The 24,913-nt window shown below is 42.4% G+C and overlaps 2 protein-coding genes and 1 non-coding gene across 4 annotated transcripts in view; all 3 read left to right on the forward strand.

The window, feature by feature from the left end:
• Window positions 1–24,913, forward strand: part of GSR (glutathione-disulfide reductase) — a 71,358-nt gene that overhangs the window by 29,704 nt on the left and 16,741 nt on the right. For both annotated transcript variants that reach the window (XM_070364296.1, XM_070364295.1), the window contains exons 2-6: window positions 10,781–10,807; window positions 12,967–13,055; window positions 14,591–14,660; window positions 17,468–17,615; window positions 21,270–21,324. In XM_070364296.1, coding sequence (XP_070220397.1) covers window positions 10,781–10,807; window positions 12,967–13,055; window positions 14,591–14,660; window positions 17,468–17,615; window positions 21,270–21,324 — 389 coding nt within the window. The remainder of the gene's footprint in view (window positions 1–10,780; window positions 10,808–12,966; window positions 13,056–14,590; window positions 14,661–17,467; window positions 17,616–21,269; window positions 21,325–24,913) is intronic.
• On the forward strand, window positions 18,668–19,140 carry LOC102267680 (cytochrome c oxidase subunit 7C, mitochondrial). The gene has a single exon (XM_005911351.3). It carries the CDS (start codon window positions 18,727–18,729, stop codon window positions 19,018–19,020), a length of 294 nt encoding a protein of 97 aa, XP_005911413.2. The 5' UTR covers window positions 18,668–18,726; the 3' UTR covers window positions 19,021–19,140.
• TRNAG-CCC (transfer RNA glycine (anticodon CCC)) lies at window positions 19,750–19,822 on the forward strand. The gene has a single exon. It is a non-coding gene; the product is annotated as a tRNA-Gly (tRNA).

The raw sequence follows: 24,913 nt of genomic DNA on the forward strand, positions 1-24,913 counted from the left end.
TAATTTCTAAATTTTCCATGTGGTTTTTAACAAATAAAAAAGTATACATTTTTGTTTTTAGCCTTCCTTCATGAAAGCTTAGACTCAAGGATTGATGAACTTGGAAATGATTTTGGAGCTCTACTAATTCAGTCTTACTATAGTTTTTTTTTTTAAATAGGAAGCACTAACATAAGCTTGCTGACTCAATTTTTTTTAATGACCATTTGAAAAAATTGTATTACTATCATTTTTATCAAGAATTTTTTTTATTAAAAGTAGGAAGCTTATAATTTTAAGTAAAGGACAGTTCTTTATTTATTTGGCCATGCTGTGTGGCTTATGAGATCTTAGTTTCCTGCCCAGGTAACAATCCCATGCCCCCTGCAGTGGAAATGCGGAACCCTAACCATTAGACTGCCAGGGAAGCCCTGACAGTCCTTTAAATTAAATACTTTTAGCTTTATGAAAATGGGGCATGTGCCTTGTTGCTTTCATTTCATTAAGGATCAGACTCACATAGAACCTTATAGGAATTTAGAAGCATTGTTCTAGCCTGCTACTGCTATTGCTAAGTCACTTCAGTTGTGTCTGACTCTGTGCGACCCCATAGATGGCAGCCCACTAGGCTCCGCCGTCCCTGGGATTCTCCAGGCAAGAACACTGGAGTGGGTTGCCATTTCCTTCTCCAATGCAGGAAAGTTAAAGTGAAGTCACTCAATCGTGTCTGACTCTTATCGATCCCATGGACTGTAGCCCACCAGGCTCCTCCGTCCATGGGAGTTTCCAGGCAAGAGTACTGGAGTGGGGTGCCAGGGCCTTCTCCATGTTCTAGCCTAGGACCCTCATTTTTACCAAGGAGCAAATTGAGTGTCAGCTGAAATGTGGTTGAAAACAAACCAAGCATAAAATAATCTATGGAATTAGCAGCCCAGCCATCAGAAGCTGTGGCTTTGGTGTCATTGTGTAGAGTAATTTATGACTTGATAAACATTTTTAATCACTCTTCTCAGCTACACAGAAGGAAACTTCTTCTGCCTCTTAGGAATCAGTCATCATTTTGTGGCTAAAACTCCACTCTCTCAATGTGGGGATCCTCGGTTCGATCCCAGGTCAGGGAACTAGGTCCCACCTTCCAAAACGAAAGAGCCCGCATGCCACAACGAAGATCCTGCAACTAAGACCTGATGCAGCCAAATTAAAAACCAAAGCAAAACAAAAAACGCTTGCTTTGGAATCTACCAGGTGGGTGTCCACTTCAGAGCTCCTGATTTAGCAGGTCTGGAGTGAAGCCCCGGCAGGTGTATTGTTATGAAGAGCCCGATTCTGATTCTGGTATACTTGAGCCAGACACAATGCTGCAGGCTTTATGGGAAGCAGGAACTGTGTGAAGACTGAATTCGACCCCATGGAAGCACAAGAACGAATCTGGTGAACCCTGCACAGTTGTCGGGGTCAGATGATAATGAGTTTGGTCCAAGAGTCATTCCCTGCTTTCATAGTTTCATGCTTCCAGAGTAAATGCCTTCCATGGGTGTATATGTGGTGTGACTGCTTGCCACATATACAGTTTTCCTTTTCCTGGATGCTTTTGTTCCTTCTGTGATATAATGGGGTCGGCCCCTTCCAAGGAGACAGGTGTTTTCAGGATGAGTGACCTGTGTTGGTATACTGAGAGTTCACTTTTCCTTGATGGAGTTTATCACCTTAAACTGTTACTAACTCAGGTTTGAGACGACTATGTCCCATACTGTGTTCTGTAGGGAAGGAAAAACGTTTCCTCCACCCTTTTATGTTCAGTAGCTGGAGCCTGCAAATTAAACTTGACAATGGGCAGATTAATGGGAGAAAAGGTTTATTTCACATGCACACATGAGTGTCATAGAAAAGAATTGGGAAAAAAGGAACTCGTAGACCTGGAAGCTTAATACAAATTAACAGAGGGTGACAAATTGTGGAAAAGTAACCAAAGGAAGAGGGATTTGGACATCTAGAGGCAATAAATTGTGGGAAGGTAAATATATGGGGGGAAACTAATAGAAGATAAGAGTTACTTTATAAGGTGTGTGTGTGTGTGTGTGCGTGCACAGATTCTTCTCATTGCTACCTTTCCATCTCCAGTGATAAGGGTTTTTCTCCAGCTAGTATAGGATTGGGTGGGAAACACCTTCACTAAGGGAAATGTTAGCTTTGCTTTTCAGCACAAAGGTGGGGAGATCAGAGTTCCTCCTGTCTGCTGTTTCTAAATTGTCTTCACCTCAAAATAATGCTGGAGGAGTGGCATGGGCAGTAGGGTGGCCCACTATTTTGGAGTACCACATTCTGTTGCCCTCAAGTTCAGTGTGGAAATAAGTGAAGGCTAGAACTGCTACTAAACGTCTAGTGGATGAACTAGGGAAAAAGGCTTGTGCAGCTCTAATAACATGATTCCACTCTTAAATCAGTCTTTATTTTTCTGGATCAGGTTAGACATTAAAAATGGGAAGCTGAAAGAAATCATCTTTTTAGCATTCAATCAGAAGTAAGTAATCTTGTATTGCCTACTGCAAGTCATTCATTTCTGAGGGCTGGAGAATACATGAGATAATTTTTGAGTTCATTCTGTGGAGTCTCCAAAAAGGTAAATAGGAACGTGACTCGTTTTGTAGCACTTTGCAGATTCTGTGTATGTGTTTCCTTTTTACAAACTGCAGGCTTGTGGCTGCTCTGCGTTGCCCGCATCTCTTGGTGCCATTTCTGTAGCAGCATTTGCTCACTTCGTGTCTCTGTGTCATTTTAACTCCCGTGGTAGTTCAGACTTTTTCTTCATTATTGTATCTGTTATGGTGGTCTGCCATCAGTGATCTCTGATTGTAACTACACGACTTGGTGAGGACTCAGATGACGGTTAGCATTTTTTAGCAATAAAGTGCTTCTTAGTTTTGTGCCTTTTTTCTCAGTGCTGTTACACACTTAATTGACTACAGTGTAGTGTAAACATAACTGTTGTATGAACTAGGAAACCAAAAAAATTCACGTGACTCTTGGGGTACTCACTTTATTTCGGTGGTCTGGAGCCAAACCCAAAATATCTCCGAGGCCTGCCTGTATCATGCTTGTCTTATGATCAAGTGCAGACCAAGGGAAAATGCAGAGGTTGCCCAAAGCCAGGGTGAACTAGAGCCTTCTGAGAGCTTGGTCGCTGTGATTCAGGGCCCTTCTTTCTGACTTACTATTCCCTTGCCCCAGGGCCTGCAGGAGTTCTTGCTGAGTGTACTGATGCAGCGATAAAGACTAACCCAGTTTTTAGTGTATCAGTATGAGGTTCTTAACCAATGAGAGTTAGGGAGTAACTTTTTGTCCAGGTTGATCCCTGGACAAAAAGTCTTTTTTTTTATATGTATTGTATTACTTTCAGATAATTTGACATTTGTATATATTGTGAAATGGTCACCACCATAAATGTAGTTAACATCTGTCACAATACATAGTTACAAGTTTTTCCTGTGAACTTTTTTTTTCCCACTTTTATTTTAATTAATTTATTTGACTGAGCTAGGTCCTAGTTGTATGCAAACTCTTAGTTGTGGCTTGTGGGATCTTAGTTTCCCAACTAGGGATAGAACCTGGGCCCCCTGCATTGGGAGTGTGGAGCCTTAGCCACTGGACTGCCAGGGAAGTCCCCTCTTGTAAACTTTTAAGATCTGCCCTCTTAGCAGCTTTCAAATAGTGTTATTAACTGTAGTCACCATGCTGTATGTAGTTACATCCCTGTGACTTACTTATTTTATAATGGAAAGTTTGCACTTAGCAAAAGTCTTCTTGATCATTAATGTCACAGTGAGCTGTGCTGTACACACCAGTTGGAGAGACCAGCAGGAGGAGTAGAGGCTTTAAAAGAGGCCTGAGAAACAGCCATCTGGTAAATTGTTGTCTGTATTCATCTAGGCTGTTTACAGGGCTTCCCTGGTGGCTCAGATGGTAAAGAATGTGCCCCTGATCGGAAAGATCCCCTGGAGAAGGAAATGGCAACCCACTCCAGTATTCTTGGCTGGAGAATCCCATGGACAGAGAGGCCCGGTGGGCTACAGTTCATGAGGTCGCAGAGAGTCGAACATGACTAAGCAACTTAACACTTCTTCACTTCAGGCTGCAAACAATTACGTGGTATAACAGGTAAATCATACACTAACTTGGAGGTAGTAGCATGTACTTTGATATTATAGCATCTGTAGCCCCAGTAGGCTGAACATACATATTTTTTAATGGTAATAATACCTAACATGAAATCTACCCTTTTAACAAAATTTTAAGTGTACAGTACTGCATCACCAACTCAATGGATATAAATTTCAGCAAGCTCCAGGAGTTGGTGATGGACAGGGAGGAGGCCTGGCATGCTGCAGTCCATGGGGTCGCAAAGAGTCTGACACGACTGAGCGACTGAACAACAACAGTATTGCTGACTGTAGGTACAGTGTTGTACAACAGATCTTTAAAACATCCTGCTTATCGAGATTTGGAGCCTGTTAATTGGTAAATCCACATTGCCCTCTCCCACCCCCAGCCCTGGCAGCCACCATTCCGCTGTTCGATTCTTTGAATTTGACTGTCTTAGATCCCTCATGTAAGTGGAATCATGCAATAGCTATCTTTCTGTGACTGTCTTATTTTACTACGATGTTCCAAGGTTGGCTTCCCTGGTGGCTCAGATTGTAAAGAATCTGCCTGCAATGTAGGAGACCCAGGTTCCATCTCTGGGCCAGGAAGAGCCCCTAGAGACGGCAATGGCAACCCACTCCAGTATTCTTGCCTGGAGAGTCCCATGGACAGAGGAGCCTGGCAGACTATACAGTCCACGGGGTTGCAAAGAGTCGGACACGACTGACCAACTAACACTTTCCCAAGGTCGAACATGCATTTTTAAATGAACATTTATTAAAAGGAGAGCTCAGTTTAGGGAACCTTGCCATTAGTTCCTTCAGTATTGACAAAGATCCCTCAAAACCAGAAAATAATCCTGATTGTTTCATGAGTTGAGAGTTTCATAAAATGAGGCACACCTATGTTCATAAGTGCCAAAGAAAGGAGTGATCAGAAAGGGTGGGGTTCGTTGAAGCAGGCAGATCCTATTATTGAAGTCTTTTGATTTACCTTGTTGATTGTTTAATCTTTTGCAACAGTCTTAGTAATGTTGTTATGCCATCCACCTCAGAACCCACTAAATTTGCAAGGCCGGTAAAAGAAAGGCTGCCTCTTAATCCTTCAGAGTTCCTGCTTGCGTGTAAAAGGTATTTTGCACAAGTAGCAACAGAATTTTTCTGGTCGAGTGGAATTAAAGAATTTTATGGAAATATGAGTGACCTTCCGCATTTCTAAGCAGATTTCACACAGTCACAATTAATAACCATTTATTCACTGAATGTTGCAACATGAGATATTAAATAGGATATGGGATCCTAGATCCTTTTTCTTTTGGGGGTGAGCAAGAGCTGTGGGACCAGATATCACTCAGTGGGTGTCAGGTGGTAGAGAAAAGTGACACCCTAGAGGAGCTTGTCTCACATAGCTGAATCTGATTTCTCCTGGTTGCCCCAGAGTAGGAGTTCATTTGTGTTTGATCCCTAGGACTGGAAGATTATATGTTAATCTAAGGATCTGCTAAAATAAGAATTGAGCTCAAACAATTTTAGTTCTAACATTTGAATACCTCTTATATAAGTTCATTTTCTTGCTTTAGATTCTGTTTTATATAGAATACCTTCACTCTTCTTTCAAGCTAGATGCCTTCCCAGACTAACTTTCATCTGAAATTTGAAGGTAAAAGACATGGATATTAAATGTTTAATATGTGCCAGGGTGTGATAATTGGATTTATAATAAGAAATACGTATTCGATCTTTGTTCCCATTTCTGGCACAGAGCTCCTGAAACCTTTGGAGTTTACTGTATGATGAGTGCCTTGACATTCGGCCTCACCTGGGTTTATGTTAATGAGGTGTCTGATGGAAAGAATGTAAGCATAGGTCCTGGTTGGCAAAGGAATCAGCCTAACCCCCGACCTTGGGAAGGCAAGGACAAGGGTTTGGAGGTCGAATAACACCAGTGGCCAATGATTTAGTCAACCCTGACTGTGTAATGGAAGCTTTCGGAGAAAACCAAAAGGACAGAATTCAGAGAGCTTCTGGGTTGGTGAACACTTGGAGATTTGAGGAGAGTGGCGTGTGCGCCCAGAGAGGGCACGAGGGCTCCACACTCCTTCTACATAGCTCACCCTGCACGTCTCTTCCATTGGCCTGCTCCTGAGTTACGTTATAGCTTTTTACAATAAACTGGTAATCTCGTGAGTAAAATGTTTTATCACACGTTTCTCTAGGTTCTGTGAGCCACTCTTACAAAGTGATCAAACCCAAGAAAGGGCGGTAGGAGGTGGAGTCATTGAAACTTTGGATCTATAGCAGGTTGGTCAGAAGCACAGCCGATAATCTGGACTTGTGTTGGGTGACTGACATGGGAGATAGGGCAGTCTTGTAGGACTGAGCCCTTCACCTCTGAGATCTGATCCCGTCTCCAATGGATGCTGTCAGAATGGAGCTAAATTGTGGAGAAATAAAACATACATCAGGAGTGGTCAGAATTGTGAAGGGACGTGGGTAAGTGATGTCCAGGGGCTTATTAGTTGTGGATGTAAAGCTGGTGAGACTCGCCAAAGACAGAGATCTTTATCTCTTCTGGTCATCAACACTGAGCCCCTAGAACAGTATCTTGTGCAACATGACTGAAAGATTGTGCTCAAAGAAGCTGTTGATGAACCGATAGAGTTTTGCTTAGTGAATGACGATTTGTCATTTGCTAAGTGCTCCTGCCTCAGTCCTGAGCTAGATTTTAGGCTGTGAAGAAGGAAAATGGATGGAAGAAACCATAGGCAACTCGTGATGGGAGGCAGTAAGGGGGAAACCAGAGGAAGGAAGCTTACTGTTACTTAAGCACCAGTGACATTCTTGACCCATGAGATTGCAGATTAGCCGAGTTACTGTGACGTTTTTACTTGTCTGGGCAGAATTGTAGGTTAGAAGGCCAGACCTTGGTTAAATGGTGAAGCTCATGAATTTTGCCACAGGTACCATTGGACTCTCAGGCTTCCTAGGTGGCTCAGTGGTAAGAAATCTGCCAGCCAATGCAAGAGACGCGGGTTCAATCCCTGGGTCAGGAAGATCCCCTGGAGGAGGAAATGGCAACCCACTCCAGTATTCTTGCCTGGAGAATCTCATAGGTAGAGGAGCCTGGTGGGCTATAGTCTGTGGGATCACATAGTCAGGCACAACTGAATGACTAAAACACACACTTTTCCATATGGCTTTTCTATAACCAGAAGAGCTGGCAGACTGCAGAAATAATTCAGAGAGGTCAGTGGCATCATCAGAAGTATCATGAATTAGAAAATAGGTGCTTTACATACATCATCTCTGATCATCTCAAAACCTCTACAATATAAGTATTATCAGTCCCGTTCTATGGGATAGGAAACTGTGCTCAGAAGGGTTTAGAAACTTAACCCTAACCACCAGCAAGCAGAGGATTCAAGCTCCTGTCTGTCTGACTCTATGTCTGTGCTCAACCTCAGCTAGAGAGTGGGAAGGAGGGTTGACCAGGGCTGCGTAGAGCTCTCCACCCCAGCTTCCTCAGTTTTGTAGGTAACGAATCATTTTCTCCTTCCACGTCAAAGAGGCATTTGATAGTTGGGTTGCGCTGAAGTGTTTGAGGTTTTGGAAACCAGTGGAAACCCCTGGAGGCCTGTCACTAGGAGCTGCCAAAATAGGAGGAGGAGTACGTCAAGGTCATGGGTTTGCATTCAGCCCTAGCCCCAGGTCCCAAAGTGTGCTAGACAGATTCTCTGGCTCCTAAAGCTCATAATTTTCTACCAGCTTCCTCCTTTGACTTCGGGCCCGAGAGTGTGCGATTTTAGGGAATGTGGGTGATTCTGCTGCTGCCTCTGGAGTCGGCTTCTTGGACAGGCCAAGCACCTCCTTCTGGTCGGGACTGTGGCTCCATGAGAGCAGAGTCTGCGTCCATTTAGTGCTCTGTTTTGCATCATTTCTGGCATTAGTGAGTGAGCACTTAATCAGTACTTCTGAATGAATGAATGGTTAAACTTCTAAAAAATAAACTACTCAAGAGTCATACACTTGGCCCCAGACCTGTAATGTTTAGGCATCCAGAGAGCCTGCCTAGTTCTCTATGGTCGTGGTCAGCAGAGCTTATGAGCACCTGATATAAATTATTCCAATGTTACAAATGTTTCCATGTAAAAGAAAAATAATTGTATAGTAGAAAATACTGAAAACAGATAAGAGCGGTCAAAGAACGAACCATCTAAATTCCACTACCCAGATAAAATCATTTTGGTTTATTTCTTTGTCTAAATGAATTACACAAGTAAGGAATGACATTATAGAAAGTATATGGAGTAAAATATGAACATTTTCTCCCTCCCCAGAGATGACTACTGTTAATAACATGGAGTATGTGCTCAAAGTGTTTAATTGTATGTGCACATTTTCAAATATATATAAATGTAAATTGGAATATACAGAACAAATTGTTCTGCAGCTTTCTTTTTGTCACTTAATATTCTAAGAAACCCTTCTGTAACAGTAAATAGAAATCACTGTGGCCTTTTAAAGGACTGCAAAGTATTCCATAGGCTCAGTGTACAGTAATTTCCCTGTAATAATGCTTCCTTAATGATGGATAGTTACCTTGTTTCCGGTTAATCCCTGTGACAGTGAATGCACATCCTTATCTATGTTTCTTTGGATGCTGGAACATAATATGTGACCGTTTATACAGTCCTAAATTTAGAATTGCTAACCTCTAAAGGTGTGTGCCAAATAGTATGTGCAGTTTTAATGGCTTACTCTTTAAAAAATACATATTTATAGTTGAATAAGTTTGATGTGTTAACATCGTGTAAGTTTAAGGTGTATAGCCTGTCACTTTGATGTATTTATCGATTGTAATATGATTGCCTAATATAAGAATATTTATCATGTTACATAATTATAGTACAATATTGCTGCCTAAGTACTAATTAGTCTTACTCTTAGCCACAGTTTTTTTCAAGTTATAAGTTTTAGGGTGTGATCAAAAGGAAGTAAACAAATGTACACAAAAATGTGTGTGTATACATATACATCACAATTTACAAGGACGGTTGGGAGGAATTTCTCTCTAAGGAGTTTGAATAATTATATATTTTTTTATGATGAATCAGATCAGATCAGTCGCTCAGTTGTGTCCAACTCTTTGCCACCCCATGAATCGCAGCACGCTAGGCTTCCCTGTCCATCACCAACTCCCGGAGTTCACTGAGACTCACGTCCATCGAGTCAGTGATGCCATCCAGCCATCTCATCCTCTATCATCCCCTTCTCCTCCTGCCCCCAATCCCTCCCAGCATCAGAGTCTTATCCAATGAGTCAACTCTTCGCATGAGGTGGCCAAAGAACTGGAGTTTCAGCTTTAGCATCATTCCTTCCAAAGAAATCCCAGGACTGATCTCCTTCAGAATGGACTGGTTGGATCTCTTGCAGTCCAAGGGACTCTCAAGAGTCTTCTCCAACACCACAGTCCAAAAGCATCAATTCTTCGGCGCTCAGCCTTCTTCACAGTCCAACTCTCACATTCATACATGATCACAGGAAAAACCATAGCCCTGACTAGACGAACCTTTTTTGGCAAAGCAATGTCTCTGCTTTTGAATATGCTGTCTAGGTTGGTCATAACTTTCCTTCCAAGGAGTAAGCGTCTTTTAATTTCATGGCTGCAGTCACCATCTGCAGTGATTTTGGAGCCCAGAAAAATAAAGTCTGACACTGTTTCCACTGTTTCCCCATCTATTTCCCATGAAGTGATGGGACCGGATGCCATGATCTTAGTTTTCTGAATGTTGAGCTTTAAGCCAACTTTTTCACTCTCCACTTTCATTTTCATCAAGAGGCTTTTTAGTTCCTCTTCACTTTCTGCCACAAGGGTGGGGTCATCTGCATATCTGAGGTTATTGATATTTCTCCCGGCAATCTAATAGTATGCTTTTAAACATCTGGCTGGTTTTTACTGAAATCTTACTATCTGTGTTCTCCTTTGTACTGGCTGCTAGAAGACTAAGAGTCAAGTTTATGGTCTGTTTCTAACATATAGACATAAAGGTCTATATATATACATGAAAATAAGTGTATAAATGGTGTATTATCTTCATGTATATAAGCATAGAGAGAGATAATGGATGAACTTTACTGCTTGATTCATCATCATACTTTGATCTTGAAAAATAATGTAATTTTCTGCTATAGATTTTCTCAGAGGAGACATTCTGGGTGTTTTACCCAGCATAAGCTATAGTAAATTTCTCAGAAATCCTCTAGGACAGCTGCTCAAATGATTCAGTTGCCTTTGTTCAGCTGGTGGGTCCTCTCGCCACTGCATTGCTCTTTCTCTTCTGCTTTGTCCCTCTTGGCTTGTGCAAGCTGACCTTGGCTACCTCCTGATCTGTATCATCCCCGGAGTGCCTCCCTCCCCACTGCCCTGCCTCAGAAATGGACTTGTTCTCCCCTGCAACCCACTGCTTTTCTTGACAAAATGCTGATAAGTAAAATTCTCTGCCTTCTCGCACAAGGAAGTATTGTTCATAAGTTTTTCAACTCTATAATAGAAAAAAGGGAGTAAATCTCCAGGGTGGATGCTTGGGTTTCATCTTTTGTAGGTTTCTTTGATGATTTTGAATTGAATCTTCCTAAAATATGTCCCTCTTATTTTTTTCTAGGTGAATGTCGGATGTGTACCCAAAAAGGTAGAGTTTTTATTCCTCCTTCCTTTCATTCCCCTTGGGCATATTTGGTGAATCGTGATCAGAATAAGGTTATTTTCAGATGTACCAGTTAAAATCCTTGCCTCAAAAAAGAGCTGAGAAACCTACTAACGGTAACCACAGGATAGTTTTTATTTGTGTTTGTAAATATCATTCGGGCTTCCCTGGTGGCTTGGTTGTGAAGAATCCACCTGCAATACAGGAGATTAGGGTTCGATCCCTGGGTCAGGAAGATCCCCTGGAGAAGGGCATGACAACCCACTCTAGTATTCGTGCCTGGAGAATCCACATGGGACAGAGGAGCCTGGTGGCCTACAGTCCAGGGGGTCACAAAGAGTTGAACACAACTGAGCAACTGAGCATGCACAGATAACATTTATTAAGAAGCCTGAAGAGGGAGAAAAGATGCCTGGGGATAGAGTATCTGAAAGACCCCTGGCTTCTCTCCATCTTTCCACTCTGGTATCCTCAGTGTATGATCAGTAGTATCATGCCCCAAACCCACAGGATGGCTGGTGGAGCTCCAGGCAGGATGTCCTCACCCAGCACTTTCCCCACAGATGGCTTTAGATTCTCCTGGCCAGGGCAAGCTACCCCTGCAGAGGAGACTGGGCAAGTGAACGGCATATTCAGCCCAGAAAAAGGGAGGGAGGGGCTGCTGCAGAGATAACCACAAAATATTAGCTCCTGGATACTAACTGCATCATACATACAAGGGAAATTCATCCTGACCATTCACCTTGTGGTTAAGTTCTCACAGGGAAAAAGTTCCTTTGGGGACACAGTGGGGAGATAACCAGGAATAGAACACAGTGTCGTCTCCAACTTCTGATGGTCTAGAAGGAACAAAGGCCGACCAAATGTGCATAGTCATGACGTTAAAGAAAAGCATTATCTGTCTGCACAGGATAACCTTTTCTCAATAGGGAGGTCCAGCCAGGAAATAAAAACGATTATATCCAACTCTAAGCCCAAGTGCCGAAATGACCAAGACCTAGTAGCTGAGGGTAGCAAATGGATGGGTGTGGCTCACACACATGGCTTCAGTTATTACCTGGAACCCTCAGTGACTTTGCACAGAGTCGGGTGTTTGCCTCAATCCATCTGGTCTTTCACCTGCTCCAGTGCAGCTCTGATTTTTTTCTCAGGGAGACTAGAACGGTTTTTCTCCTGAAAAGATGTGTCAAGATTGTCGGGGTTTTTTTTTGTTTTGTTTTATCTTGATGTTGATAGTTTTTGTTTTTCAGCAGGAATCTATTGCCCTGTAAACTATCCATGTTAAAACCATGCGTCATGTGACTTGGGGTATCTCCTGGCCATTCTAAAATTGAATTTCTCAAGTTGCTTGAATGATGTTTCTGAGGATAGTATTTGGATGCCATGGTGGTAAGCAGTTGATAGAACTGCACCTCAGTTAAAAGAGTCCAGCAGAGTCATCAGTTTATTCTTTTTGAGGCACACGGGGAGAAAAGCAAAAAGAAGAAATCAAAGGCTTGTTAAAAGTGGAGTCTCGGGCATTTCTGACCAATAAAATGGCAGTTTGCCATCTAGACTTCTGGATGCCAGTTTTAATTCAGTTATCATGACAATCAGTTGGTATAAAAAGTTTTTACAGATTATAGGCGACATCCCAGTCAAATCTTGTGAGTTCCAGGTGTCTGGTTACATATATCCTTACAAAGACATATTGTAGTTACCGAATACATAGTAAGAGTCCGTTCTTTTAAAGTTTCCAGTGATCACTTTTATCTCACAGTTTCCTTCCAAGTCACTTTAAAGTTATAGATGCAAAAGGTTAAAGAAATCTGAAACTTAGAATGAATGTAAGCAGTAGTGAATAGAACTGTGAGGCATATACTATTCTGCTTTTATAGAGCTTATAAACTAGGGAATGAATTCAAGAGCAGAAGTAATTTCCCCCAACGTTTCAGAAACCTCACTAGAAAATCTATCTGGTCATATTTCTGAACTTCTCTTTAAAAATGTTTAGTTTTATTTGTTATTTATTTATTTTTCTTATGTTTTTATTTGTGACTTAAAGATCAGTATTTTTATCTATTGTTATATAGTTATATTTTTCTATAGGGAAAAAATATCTCTTTTCTCTCAAGACTCAGGCACCACTTTTTTTTTTGATATAGGTAATGTGGAACACTGCTGTCCACTCTGAATTCATGCATGACCACGTTGACTATGGCTTTCAAAGTTGTGAAAGTAAATTCAATTGGCGGTATGTATAAATGCTGAGATGGTTCTGTTTATAAGCGTGAATGTTTTCTTTCATAATGAAGTGAACCATAAACTTTTGGGGACATATTATTATTATTAATGTAAACGGTATATAACAAACATTTGGAGGTGATGGATATGTTTGTGGCATTGACTGCAGTGATAATTTCATAGGTGTATACTTGTCTCTAAACTCATCGAGTTGTATACATTAGATACATACAGCTTTTTGTGTCTCAATCATACCTCAGTAGAGTGGTTTTAAAATACATATACAACATACAAGGTCCATGTTAGCTATTTTAAAGTTGTTGATTCAGTGGCATTAGGTATGTTCATAGTGTTGTACAGCCATCACCAACATCCGTTTCCAGAACTTTTCCAGCCTCCCAAGCAGAAACAGGGTACCTGTTAAACAGTCTTCCCTCCCACATGCAAACCCCTGGTATCTCTACTTTATCTTCTGTCTCTATGGATTTGCCTATTCTAGGTACCTGACACAATATCTGTCCTTTTATGCCTGGCTTATTTTACTTAGCCTAACATTTTTAGAGTTCACCCATGCTGTGGCATGTGTCAGAATTTCATTCCTTATAAGGCTGAGTGATAGTCCCTAATGTTTATATACTGTGTTGTATTTATCCATCCTTCAATGGACTCCTGGGTTTTTTCCATCTTTTGTCTGTTGTGAATAATGATGTTATGAACATTGGTCTGCAAGTCCTGTTTTCAGTTCTTTGGGGTCTACACCTAGAAGTAAAATTGCCGAGTCTTGTGACAGTTTATATTTTAACTTTTTTGGGAAGCTTTTATACCTGTTATTTATTTTTTATTGAGGTATAGTTGGCATACAACATTATATAAGTTTCAGATGTAGATCATAGTGATTCACACCTTTTAAAGGTTATACTGCATTTGTAGTTATTATAAATCATTGGCCATATTCCCTGTGCTGTCCAATATATTTTTGTAGCTTATTTTATGCATAATAATTTGAACCTCTTAATCCCCTATGTTTAACTTTTAAAGGAACTGCCATAAACTTTTTTTTGGTCTCCTTTTGGCTGCGTCTTGCAGCATGCAAGATCTTAGTTCTCCAAGGGATTGACGCATGCCCTCTGCAGTGGAAATGGGGAGTCCTAACCTCTGGACTGCCAGGGAATCCCCTCGTATAAACGTCTCTGAAGCCATACATTTTAAAAGTTAGCTTATTTATTCATTTATTGAGCAAATAATGAGTGGCCATGACATAGTAGGCTTTGTGCCAAAGCAGTGTCCTTGCTTTTTGTGCAGAAAAAAATTTATGAACAGTTTGTGTTAACTGAACGTTTTCCCTGGAGTAGATTAAGGTTTCTCTGCATGCATACGGAAAGCAGACAGACACAGGGGAAGGGGCGCCTGCCTTTAGAGACACGCACCCCCAGGGCTCTCGTGGATAGTCTGATTCTCTGCTCTGGGGTGTTCATGGTCAGAGGCCCTAGTTACCACTGAGCAAGGAGACTACGGATCCTCAGTACTGACTTTGGTTCATTGCAGGATTATAAAGGAAAAGCGGGACGCCTATGTGAGCCGCCTGAACACCATCTATCAAAATAATCTAACCAAGGTGAGTGTGTCGGGCTTTGAACTTTGAGAAGGAGCTGTTCTCTGCTGGAGAACTGAATCTGGCCAGGCTGAAACACAGCCTCTACATTTATCTCTTTTCTTTCTTTATGATTAATGGTTTTGATGTTGATCTGTCAGAGCATAAATTGGACTCGGTAGATCAATCTTGTTTCTGTTTCTGTGGAGAGATGGTGGTATGTGCCAGGTCTCAGCGAATACCTGCCTGCACCTGTCTGGCCCTCCACTCAGTTCCAGAAACCAAGCACCTAAGAGCCTGATTTATGTAACAGTGTGCCAGTTTGTGGATTAAATTCAGGACCATTATCTCCCTGGAACGCTGCCACTGCTCACCTGCTCAGAACAGCCCCGTCCTTGGTGGCTGGATCTACTCAGGACATGCTGTGGTTCAGAAGGGCATTTTTGTGAACGTAGTTCGGTCAGCAAAATTAGGCAGACATAAACTGGGCTGTAGATGTGCTCATTGCTACTACTATTGGTTTTAGGCCCTCTTGGCCAATGAAGAAAGGAAATACATGTGTTTATGCTTATCTATGTGTATATTAATAAACATATCTATGAAGACTCTAAAAGTGAAAGGAAAATCAGGCCGCGGTGTGTTTGCTTTCAGCACACTGTGGTGGTCTTTGCTGTCCTGAGGCCTTTCCTGCCTCGTGTTTTACCGCCTGAGCCACCAGAGAAGCCCCCCCTTTGTGCTTCCATGTCACACCTCTTCCATGGCACTGTGCTGGAGACATCGACGAACTGTGCACCATGAACCGTCCAACTCTCCTTCCTCTTTTTTATTTATTTTTTCTAAGTCAATTTATTTTGGGCCACACGACCTGCGGGATCCTAGTTCCCCGACCAGGGGTTGAACCCACAGCCTTGGGCAGTGAAAGCTCAGAGTCCTAACCACTGAACCACCAGGGAATTCCCAACTCTCTCGACGGCATGACTCTCACCATCCTTCGTTGGTCTTTGTGGTCTCACTCTGCAGCTTCTAAGACTTCGGCATCGCTTAGGTTATGTTAGATCAGTATAGTTGGGTTATATTTGGGCCACTGTAATCTCCTTAGCAGCATGTTTATATTTTTATAGGTTTCTTTTTGAGAAGGTGATATTTTTGGACCTTAAGCCCAGTTCAAAGGGAACATATTTGGTCTTCAGATCCCTGTGCACTGAGTTCATGGGATTTTAAGGCTGATAGATATGAATGTGAGATGCCATTTGCTATATGCTAAGACACCCAAGTTAAAAAAAAAAAAAATTTTTTTTAATGGAACTTGTTTAAAATACTTTTGCAAAAGAGAATGGAAAACTACTCAGGAAACAACATTTTTTTAATACTCACAAATCTTGGTGTGTAGCAGAATTTCCATGACCTCATATGGGAAAGGAACCATAGGTCATCCAGAAATTCAGAATAGGAAACTTTCTGTTAAATATCCTAGGGAATGAAAAGTAAAATTTCATCAGTTTCTTTCCTAAATGATTACGTATATTTATTGCCACTAGACTCAGTCCCTTTTTTGTCTAACATGGCGGTAGGAAATCATTACCTCATGAAGGAAGGTGTTTTGGGAGCCTTGTGGCTTTTGGCATCAATCTTGTTTCACCTTGATTAAGCAGGGCATCTGCAGAACAGGCCTGGAGGGCTGATTAGAAAGGAGGAAATAGCTCAATTTAGAACCAGGTATGCTCAAACTTAAACCGTCCTGTTCCGTGATCGTGCTTCCAAGATTCCAGTGTCCTTGTGGGTTGCCCACATTTTTTGCCTGTGCATGTATCATGGCTGGCAGAAACTTGCTGGCAGTTCAGACTCAGTCCCAGGCATGGAGGCTGCCAGTGAGAGCAAATCAGATCTGAGTTCTCAACCCCTTCTGTGTAAAACTTCACAGTCGTGTAATTGTGATGTTCTTCCCCTCTTCGTTTGAGAAGAGAAGGATGGTGTTTCTCCCTGCTTTGGCCTCAGCTCCCTGCACCTTTATTCTTCTTGTTTTTCTCAGGCTTCTTTCCTCCAGACACATCGTTCTTCAGTCTGTTTTCATTCCAAGTGAGGAGGGCTTTCTCCTTCACCTTTTGGGAACAAACATGTAATCTTCTTCTTCATGGGATGACTTGGATATATATATACTTTTTTAGTTTCTAGGTTTTCACCCAAGATTCCATCTTTATTTCTACTTTATACTTCAGCAGCAATGGCAACCCCCAACCTAACTATCAATCAACAGTTAGAAGTTCTGTAGAAACTCGGACGTCAGAGAGTTGTCTTGGCATCAGCGAGCCATAAATCAAAATCCTCCATAGAGACTGGAAAAAATAAGTTGCTGCAAGCTTTGTTTTTTTTTTTTTTTTGGGGGATCTTTTTTTTTTTGGCTGTGCCGTGCAGCTTGAGGTCAGTTCCCCAACCAGGGATCAAACCCTGGCTCTGGCTGTGAAAACACCAAGTCCTAACCACTGGATCACTGGGGAATTCCCTTGTTTTAATTTTTTAATCTTTTTATTTAATCTCTCTCTCTTTTTTTTAAAAAAATTTAAATATAGTTGATTTACAGTGTTCTGTTAATTTCTGCTATAATGCAAAGTACCTCAATTATACATATATATTTTTTTCATATTGTTTCCCATTGCAGTTTATCACAGGATATCGACTATAGCTCCCTGTGCTATGCTGTAGGACCCTGTTGTTTATCCATCCAAAATATAATCGTTTGCATCTGCTAACCCCAAACTCCCAGTACTTCCCTCCCCACTCCCTTGTTTTTCAGTCCTACAAACAGGCTAATGTTACCGTGCTTTCTTCTCCAGTCCCACATAGACATCATCCATGGCCATGCAGCATTCACGTGCGATCCTCAGCCCACAGTGGAGGTCAACGGGAAAAAATACACCGCTCCTCACATCCTGATCGCCACAGGAGGTGTGCCCTCGGTTCCTCAGGAGAGCCAGATCCCCGGTGAGTCTTCCAAAGGCATCTGCTAACAAATAACAGTCAGACAGCCCTTACCGTTGTTTCCCACCATACCCGCCACAGCAGGGCATCTGCCCCTTGCCAGTTCTTTGTCTTGGACACCTGAGAGGAGGCCTCTGCAGAACCTGAATGTAACTGGTTTAAGTGGTGCCTAAGTGACAGGGCAGGGCTTCCCTGGTGGCTCAGATGGTAAAGAATCTACCTGCAGTGAGGAGACTTGGGTTCGATCCCTGTGTTGGGAAGATCCACTGGAGAAGGGAATGGTTTGCCCACTCGTTTTCTTGTCTGGAGAGTTCCATGGACAGAGGCTCAGTCCTTGGGGTCGCAGAGAGTCGGACACGACTGAGCGACTAACACTTTGACTTTTCAGTGATGGGGCAAAGAAAGATATATTTCATCCAGCTCCAGGCTACAGGTAACACAGGAGGAAAAATCAGCAAGTGCCCCATCCTTCCCCTCTCGGCACAGTGGAGTCTGTTTCTAGCCTCAGTTTGTTGTGAGACATTTACTGTTTTGTTAAAAGGAGAGAAATCTTGTATAGATATAACTTCATCCGCTAATTAAGCCTTCTTATATGCGTATTTTTCTCTCATGTAAAGAATTAGAAATTAAAGCAGTAATGAATCTCCGACAGTCATCTGCCTTTACTTTGTATACACAGAGAGGAATCATAAGGTATTGCTGTGTTCTGTCATAGAAAACACTGTATCTTTTTCCCCAACTAGTTATAAGCCCTTTGTTTTTAATAGATGATGATCGTGGTTTATAAAACTTTTATATTCTCCATGGATTGGCTTCTTCTTTTTTTTTGGCCATGCCATGTAGCGCGTGGGATCTTAGTTCCCTGACTAGGGATTGAACCCAGGTCCCCTGCATTGGGTGCACAGTCTTCACCACTAGACCACCAGGGAAGTCTCTCCATGGATTGGCTTCTGAAGACCCACGACCAACCTGAACTGATATGGAAAATTTTGAGTTTCTATGCATGTAGGTATTTCTTTCTCTCTGGAGAGGGAATCCGTAAAATTTCATAAGCTTTTAAAAGGGATATGTGGCCCAAAAGCTAAAGAACAACTAGTGTAAAAAAAAAAAAAAAATGTTAGAGGAGCAAGGTCGTGAGGCAAGGAGCGGTAGGTTTGCAGCCGCCATTTCTTCCGCCTCCGGTCTCTGGATCTTTGGTAGAGCGTCCAACATCGCTATGCTGGGACAGAGCATCCGGAGGTTCACAACCTCAGTGGTTCGTCGGAGCCACTATGAGGAGGGTCCAGGGAAGAATATACCATTTTCAGTGGAAAACAAGTGGAGATTACTAGCTATGATGACTTTGTTCTTTGGGTCTGGATTTGCTGCACCTTTCTTTATAGTAAGACACCAACTGCTTAAAAAGTAATCCATGAGACAGATAGGAAGAGGAGCATATTAAGAGGTGCAGTCTCTTAAAAGGATCAATCCCTTGAATTCAGCATCCTAGATATGTTTGTAAATAAACTTATAGCATAAAAAAAAAAAATGTTAAAGATACTGTTGTCAAATAACTTAAAATTTAGTTGGTGAGATGGGATATAAACATCCTGATAGGGAACAGCTTTAAAAATGGATTGTTTAGAGAAAGAAAGCAATGTACAGAACAATGTGTATAATATGCTGCAGTTTGTGTTGTTTTAAAAAGGCGGGGAAACTGTGCAGATGCACCGGGGTATCTGGAAGGGCACACAAAACCCTAGGAGAGCACCAGAGCCCTGGGTGGGAAAGCAACCTGCTTTTCACACAGTGGCCTTTGGTGCTTTTTGAGTTTTTTAAAACATACATTTATTAAAAACATGTAATAAAAATAAATGCAAACATAAATAAATAAATAATAAATGCAGAGAAATGTAAATATTCCAAGGTGATTGCCAGACAGTGAGCGTTGGGTCGCTGAAAGGGGGGATGGATTACTATGAGCTAGCATAGACCAAAAAGACTTGCCAGGAGAAGGGCTTACAGATTTGAGTATTATGTGCTGAAGAAGAAAAAGGCCAGAAGAACCAGTGGGTGATGAGGTCTTTAAGGGACATTCAGTCAGTTCAACCAGTTTTCTAGCAGTGAAATCTAGAAGCAAATATATTGAACTGGGACTTCCCTGGTGATCCAGTGGTCAAGACTCTGCCCTCCCAAGGCAGAGGGCTCAGGTTCAATCCCTGGTCAGGGAACTCAGATCCCACATGCCACATAGTACAGCAAAAAAGCCCCCCAAAATACATTGAACTGAACTTGAAAGAAGCTTAGGGCCAAATTGTGAAGACTTACAAAGTGAAATTAAGGAGTCTCTGTCATTCATGAAAACCAATTATTAATAGCTTATAAATAGGGTAGTGACAAGATCTAAGTGGTAATTTTAGAAACCTAATCTGACAGTGACTTACAGAGGAGGAAGGCCAGTTAGAAAGTTGTTAGAGTAGAACGTGCAGGAGGTGGTAATAGGTTCTGAACTACAGTGTTAGTGTCTGAAATGTGGTGGAAGAACTCAGTTCAGCTCTGCAGACAGTTACTGAGCCACTGGTCTATGCCAGGCACTAGGAGAAGAGAGCAGGCAGGAAACACAGAAGGGAAAGCCAGCTACTCTATTTCATTGATTCCAAGACACATTTTTAGAAAATGTTCAACACTTCTGAAATCAAGTTGTGTCCTTAATCATTGTGCATTAAATTTGGCAAAATGCAGTATTTTTAATAACTGATGAGATGGTTGTTTAAAGAAGGAATCACAGATTGAGAACTCAAGACTTTGGATTATTTGTTTTCTTAAATAATTATATTTCTTTATTTTTGGCTGTGCTGGGTTTTCGTTGCTGTGTGCGCTTTTTTCTAGTTGGGGAGACCAGGGGCTACTCTACTTGTGGTACAAGGGCTTCTCAATGCGGTGACTTTTCTTGCTGCAGAGCACAGGCTCCAGGGCACGTGGGCTCAGTAGTTTTGGCTCCTGGGCCCTAGAGCACAGGCTCAATCAATAGTTGTGGTGCACGGGCTTAGCTGGTCTGGGGCGTGCGCGAATCTTCCCGGATCAGGGATCGAACCCATTGTCTCCTGCATTGGCAGGCGGATTCTTTACCACTGAGCCACCAGGGAAGCTCAAGACTTTGGATTATTGATGGAGGGTGGTCTTTTTAACTGAAGTGGTAAATGAGAAAGGGATATAGTTTGGGAGATATTATAAAACTAAGGTTCAATTTAGAAAATAGCAAGTTTGAAGCAGAGTAGAATCTTATAGCCGGACAGTTAAAAATATGGGACTGGAGCCTGGGGAGAAGGTCAGAACTGAAACTATGCATTTGGAAGTCTCCCCGCAATGAAGGGAGAGTTGGTTAAAACCTTTGAAGGAAAAAAGGCAGAGAGAAGAGAACCAAGATAGTGAGCCATTTGGGGGTGGACCTGAGATCTTAATTTCTCAAAGAAATTTAATAGTTATTTAGTCATCATGGCAGAGGAAATTACAATGTTGACTTTGGGAAGATTTGATTGGCAGCTTCCTGAGTGGAGACTCAACAGAAGTCATCAAAACAGTGATGAGCTGAGGAGGTGTTTGGTTTGTGCATAGAATATGGTTGTTTTACAAGAGAAAGCTCCACTGGTGTGACCTGTATTGCCTTTCCCTACATAGGTGCCAGCCTAGGAATAACCAGTGATGGGTTTTTTCAGCTGGAAGAGTTGCCTCGGTAAGCGGTTTTCCTCCCTGACCTCCGTGTTCATTCTTCCTCAGTCTCCTAACATTTCTTCTACTTCCTCTTCCCAGATGTTATGTGTAGGTGTTTCCTAGATTCTCTTCTCCCACCTCTTTTCTTTTTATGACCTTGGGTCTCTCATCCATGAGCACCCCTCAATAAACGACTCAAATCTTTTCATGCTTTCGGTCCAAGGCCATGCTTTCAGTCCAAGATGTTTAGGACCAGACTCAAATGCAGGGGTGTTTTGAAAATAAGCACTGAAATCCTAAAACTGTCTTCTCTCTTCAGCGTGACAGAGCATCCGTTGATGATATGTCTAAAGTGACTCATTCAGGTTTTCAGAGCGGCTAGTGCAGAGGCCTCTGGATAAATGAAGCCTCCGTCAGTCCCACAAAAATAGGTTTCCTGAAAGTGTCATTTATATGTGTTTATCCAAATAACCTTTGTAAACCTCTGCCACTGGTTTAGATACACACAGAGAAAAAAGATAACAAGGAAGATGGTTTCTCTTTTTTTTTTTTTGGCTGCACCACGCAGCACATGGAATCCTAGTTCCCCAACCAGGGATCAAACCCACAGCCCCTGCAGTGGAAGCATGGAATTCCAACTACTGGGCCACCAGGGAAGTTCCTATTGAAGACATTCCCAGTTGCAGGCTTCCTAGATGGGAGGGGTGCTCTCCTCAGTCATGCTAAGAATTGGGGCACCAGGGAACAGGAGGAGGGGCCCTGTTAGCCCAGAGACTGGCCTTTATCTTCTGTGAGTAGCGCTTACTCACTCCCGGAGTCATTGTTATTGTTGCTCAACTCTGTTGCTCCCTCGGTGGGCGCTGCCAGTCCACTGTGAGGTCTTAATCCCGAGCTTTTACATAAAGGCCTTCCTGGTGGGTGACTCATAATCCCTGCTCGCTCCTTTACCTTGATTCACCTGGAGCCGCAGACTGTCCACAAGGGACAAGAGGGCGTCCTGGCATTTTCGTGGCTGCTGTGAAAATGTCCCATTACAATATTCAGACCAGGTCATCTTCTGACTTTGAGAAGAGCAAGCAGATTGTTTAGGTTTGCTGGGACATGGCAGCATGTTAAGAGAGCAGCCTTTCTTCATGATCTTTTGAGTTTTAGGGATGACAGGTGTGAGACGTGAGAATACATGCAGAAATGTGGTTGTGACTCATGGTGTTTAAATGATATAATTCAGTCTAGACTCAGAGAAGCTTCATTCTAGATATCTGTCCGTTACATATTTTTAAACCATTTATGAAACGTGTAGGTAGCAATGCAAGTTTCAGAAGTGAATATATGCATGTTATAAATAAGACTCTGGAAACACAGGAAAATAACAATTGGTATATGATTTTTGTCTTTTTTTAAGACTCCTTTATCATTGTTATGTTGATAAGTAAGTGAATAATCAAAGAAGGAACAAATTCTGTAGGTGAAGTTAACACGTGCTCTGGGCTGTATGATCCAGCTTTGTCCTCGTTGAGCTTATGGCTGAGGGGAAGCTTGAGCACAGACCCTGTGGAATACTGTGGGGCAGGGAGTTCTGAGGGCCGTGATGAGGGAAAGAGAAGAGCTCTGGGGACCTAGCAGAATATAAGACTGTTTCCACGTGGTGGAGGCCTCCCATAGGTGGCAGCCAAAGTGTCTGTGTCCCCAGGGTGAGCCGTGGCCACCCCCCTCCTCTCCTGGAGACTCTCCAAGACCTGTAGGCATTTAGGGTAAGAAGGAGAATGTGGAGGTTGTTCTTGGTTCACAATTTTTACCTAACTTACTGAGTTTTCATCTACTGAACACTGGTGTTTTAAATCAAGACTCCACAAGCCTGGGTGTATGCTCCCCAGCCTGAGCTTCAGCTTCTTAAGACCATGCCACTGTGTCTTCATTCCTCTGGCAGTCTTTGTATCACAGCGTGGAGCCTGGGAATGAAGCCAGCCTGAAGCGCAAAGCTGAGCGGCTTTAAGGGACCACAGCATCTGAGCACCTGGATGCAGCCATCCCTGAAGCCAGAACTTCTTGGTTACATGAATCAATACATTCCTTTTTTTGTTCTAAACCAAAGCAAATGAAAAGATTGTTTCCAGTGGTTACTTTAGTGGTAAAAAGTAGACAAGAGGGGCCTGTGGAAGCTGAGAGGGGAACACTGAGCTCCTTGAAGATTTTTCACCTATTTCTTGTATATCCTTTCTGCTGAGAATACATCTCTGAATCAGGAGTGTTTCCTGTGACCTCTCTCACGCTGGAACTGCATGTCGTTCTCTGTGCTTTAGCGGACCCCTGGGCATGTTTCCCCTCAGGAAACCTCAAGTGCAGGGATTGCTACCCATGGCGTCCAGCGCAACGCTTAACAAAAGTAGGACTTAAATAAGAAATGTTTGGGCAAGAGAGAGAAGATGGAGAGGGAAGAGGAGGGACTCAGGAGCAAAGACCCAAAGAAAGGAATGAGTCAACATAGAAAAAGGGACGGTAGAGAGGGAAGAAGAGCTATTTCCTAGTTTCCGAGTTAGACATGTCTCTTTTTGTGCGCTGGGTTGTATAAGAGAGTTCTTACCTCTGGTCATACCATAGGGAGAACTCCCTGCCCCACAGTGTTCCACAGGATCCGTGCTCCACCTCCCCCCAGCCATTCGGGTTCATACCACATCTTCCATCCACACTGAAGCCCTCTAAAGACAGGGACTCACAGCATGGATACCCTACCTGTGGTGGTGGTGGTGGTTTGGTTGCTAAGTCGTGTCCAACTCTTGTGACCCCATGGACAGAGGAGCCTGGCAGGCTACAGTCCGTGGGATTCTCCAGGCAAGAATACTGCAGTGGCTTGCCATTTCCTTCTCCAGGGGATCTGCCCAACCCAAGAATCGAACCAGGTCGCCTGCATTGTAGGCAGATTCTTTACCAACTGAGCTACAAAGGAAGCCCACCTTACCTGTAGAAGATACTAAAAAAGGGTTTCCTTTCTTGTCCCCTGATTGCTCACTTCTTACCCAAGCATTGTGCTAGTAGTGCGACCGTGTTCGAAGCTTGAGAGAACGCCAATCCCAAAAGGGGCCGAGGGGGCACTTTTTCTGTAGGCTGCAGTGGGGAAGTTGGGGACTGGGGTTAGCTTCCCCGTTGTGGACTCAGACCTTCGTCCAAACATTTATCTAGTATTTAAGTTGCTTTCTTAGGCCAGAATTTATTCAGGACATCTAGTTTCATTGCAGCTCTATCCTACAAGTTAAAATGCTTCAATTGGCCTTTCATCATCTTGGAGAGACTGATAGGATTTAACAGTGATCAAGGAGAAATACTAAGCTAGAGGGGAATAATAGTGTTTAGAACTATGCCAATTTTAGTTTTAGGTGTGAAGATCATTGCATAAGGAATCATCTCTAGCTTCAAAGGCTTTTTATTTCCTCTCTGAAGAAACGAAGCTAAGGAATTTTTTAAACACCTAAAAATATATTTCCCTTCTACAGAAGGATATTTTCTGCTTAAGATGACTATGTTATCCCGAACTGGACAGAAAAAGGAAATGAATGAAAAGACAGATGAAATCTGAATAAAGTCTGGAGTTTGGTCCACAGTAATGTACCAGAGTC

This window comes from Bos mutus, chromosome 27 (assembly GCF_027580195.1).
Source record: "Bos mutus isolate GX-2022 chromosome 27, NWIPB_WYAK_1.1, whole genome shotgun sequence".
In the NCBI taxonomy this organism is placed as follows: Eukaryota; Metazoa; Chordata; class Mammalia; order Artiodactyla; family Bovidae; genus Bos; species Bos mutus.

Excerpts from the sequence above, each read along its gene's own strand:
- LOC102267680 (XM_005911351.3), top strand. The coding sequence starts at position 18,727 with ATGTTAGAGGAGCAAGGTCGTGAGGCAAGGAGCGGTAGGTTTGCAGCC.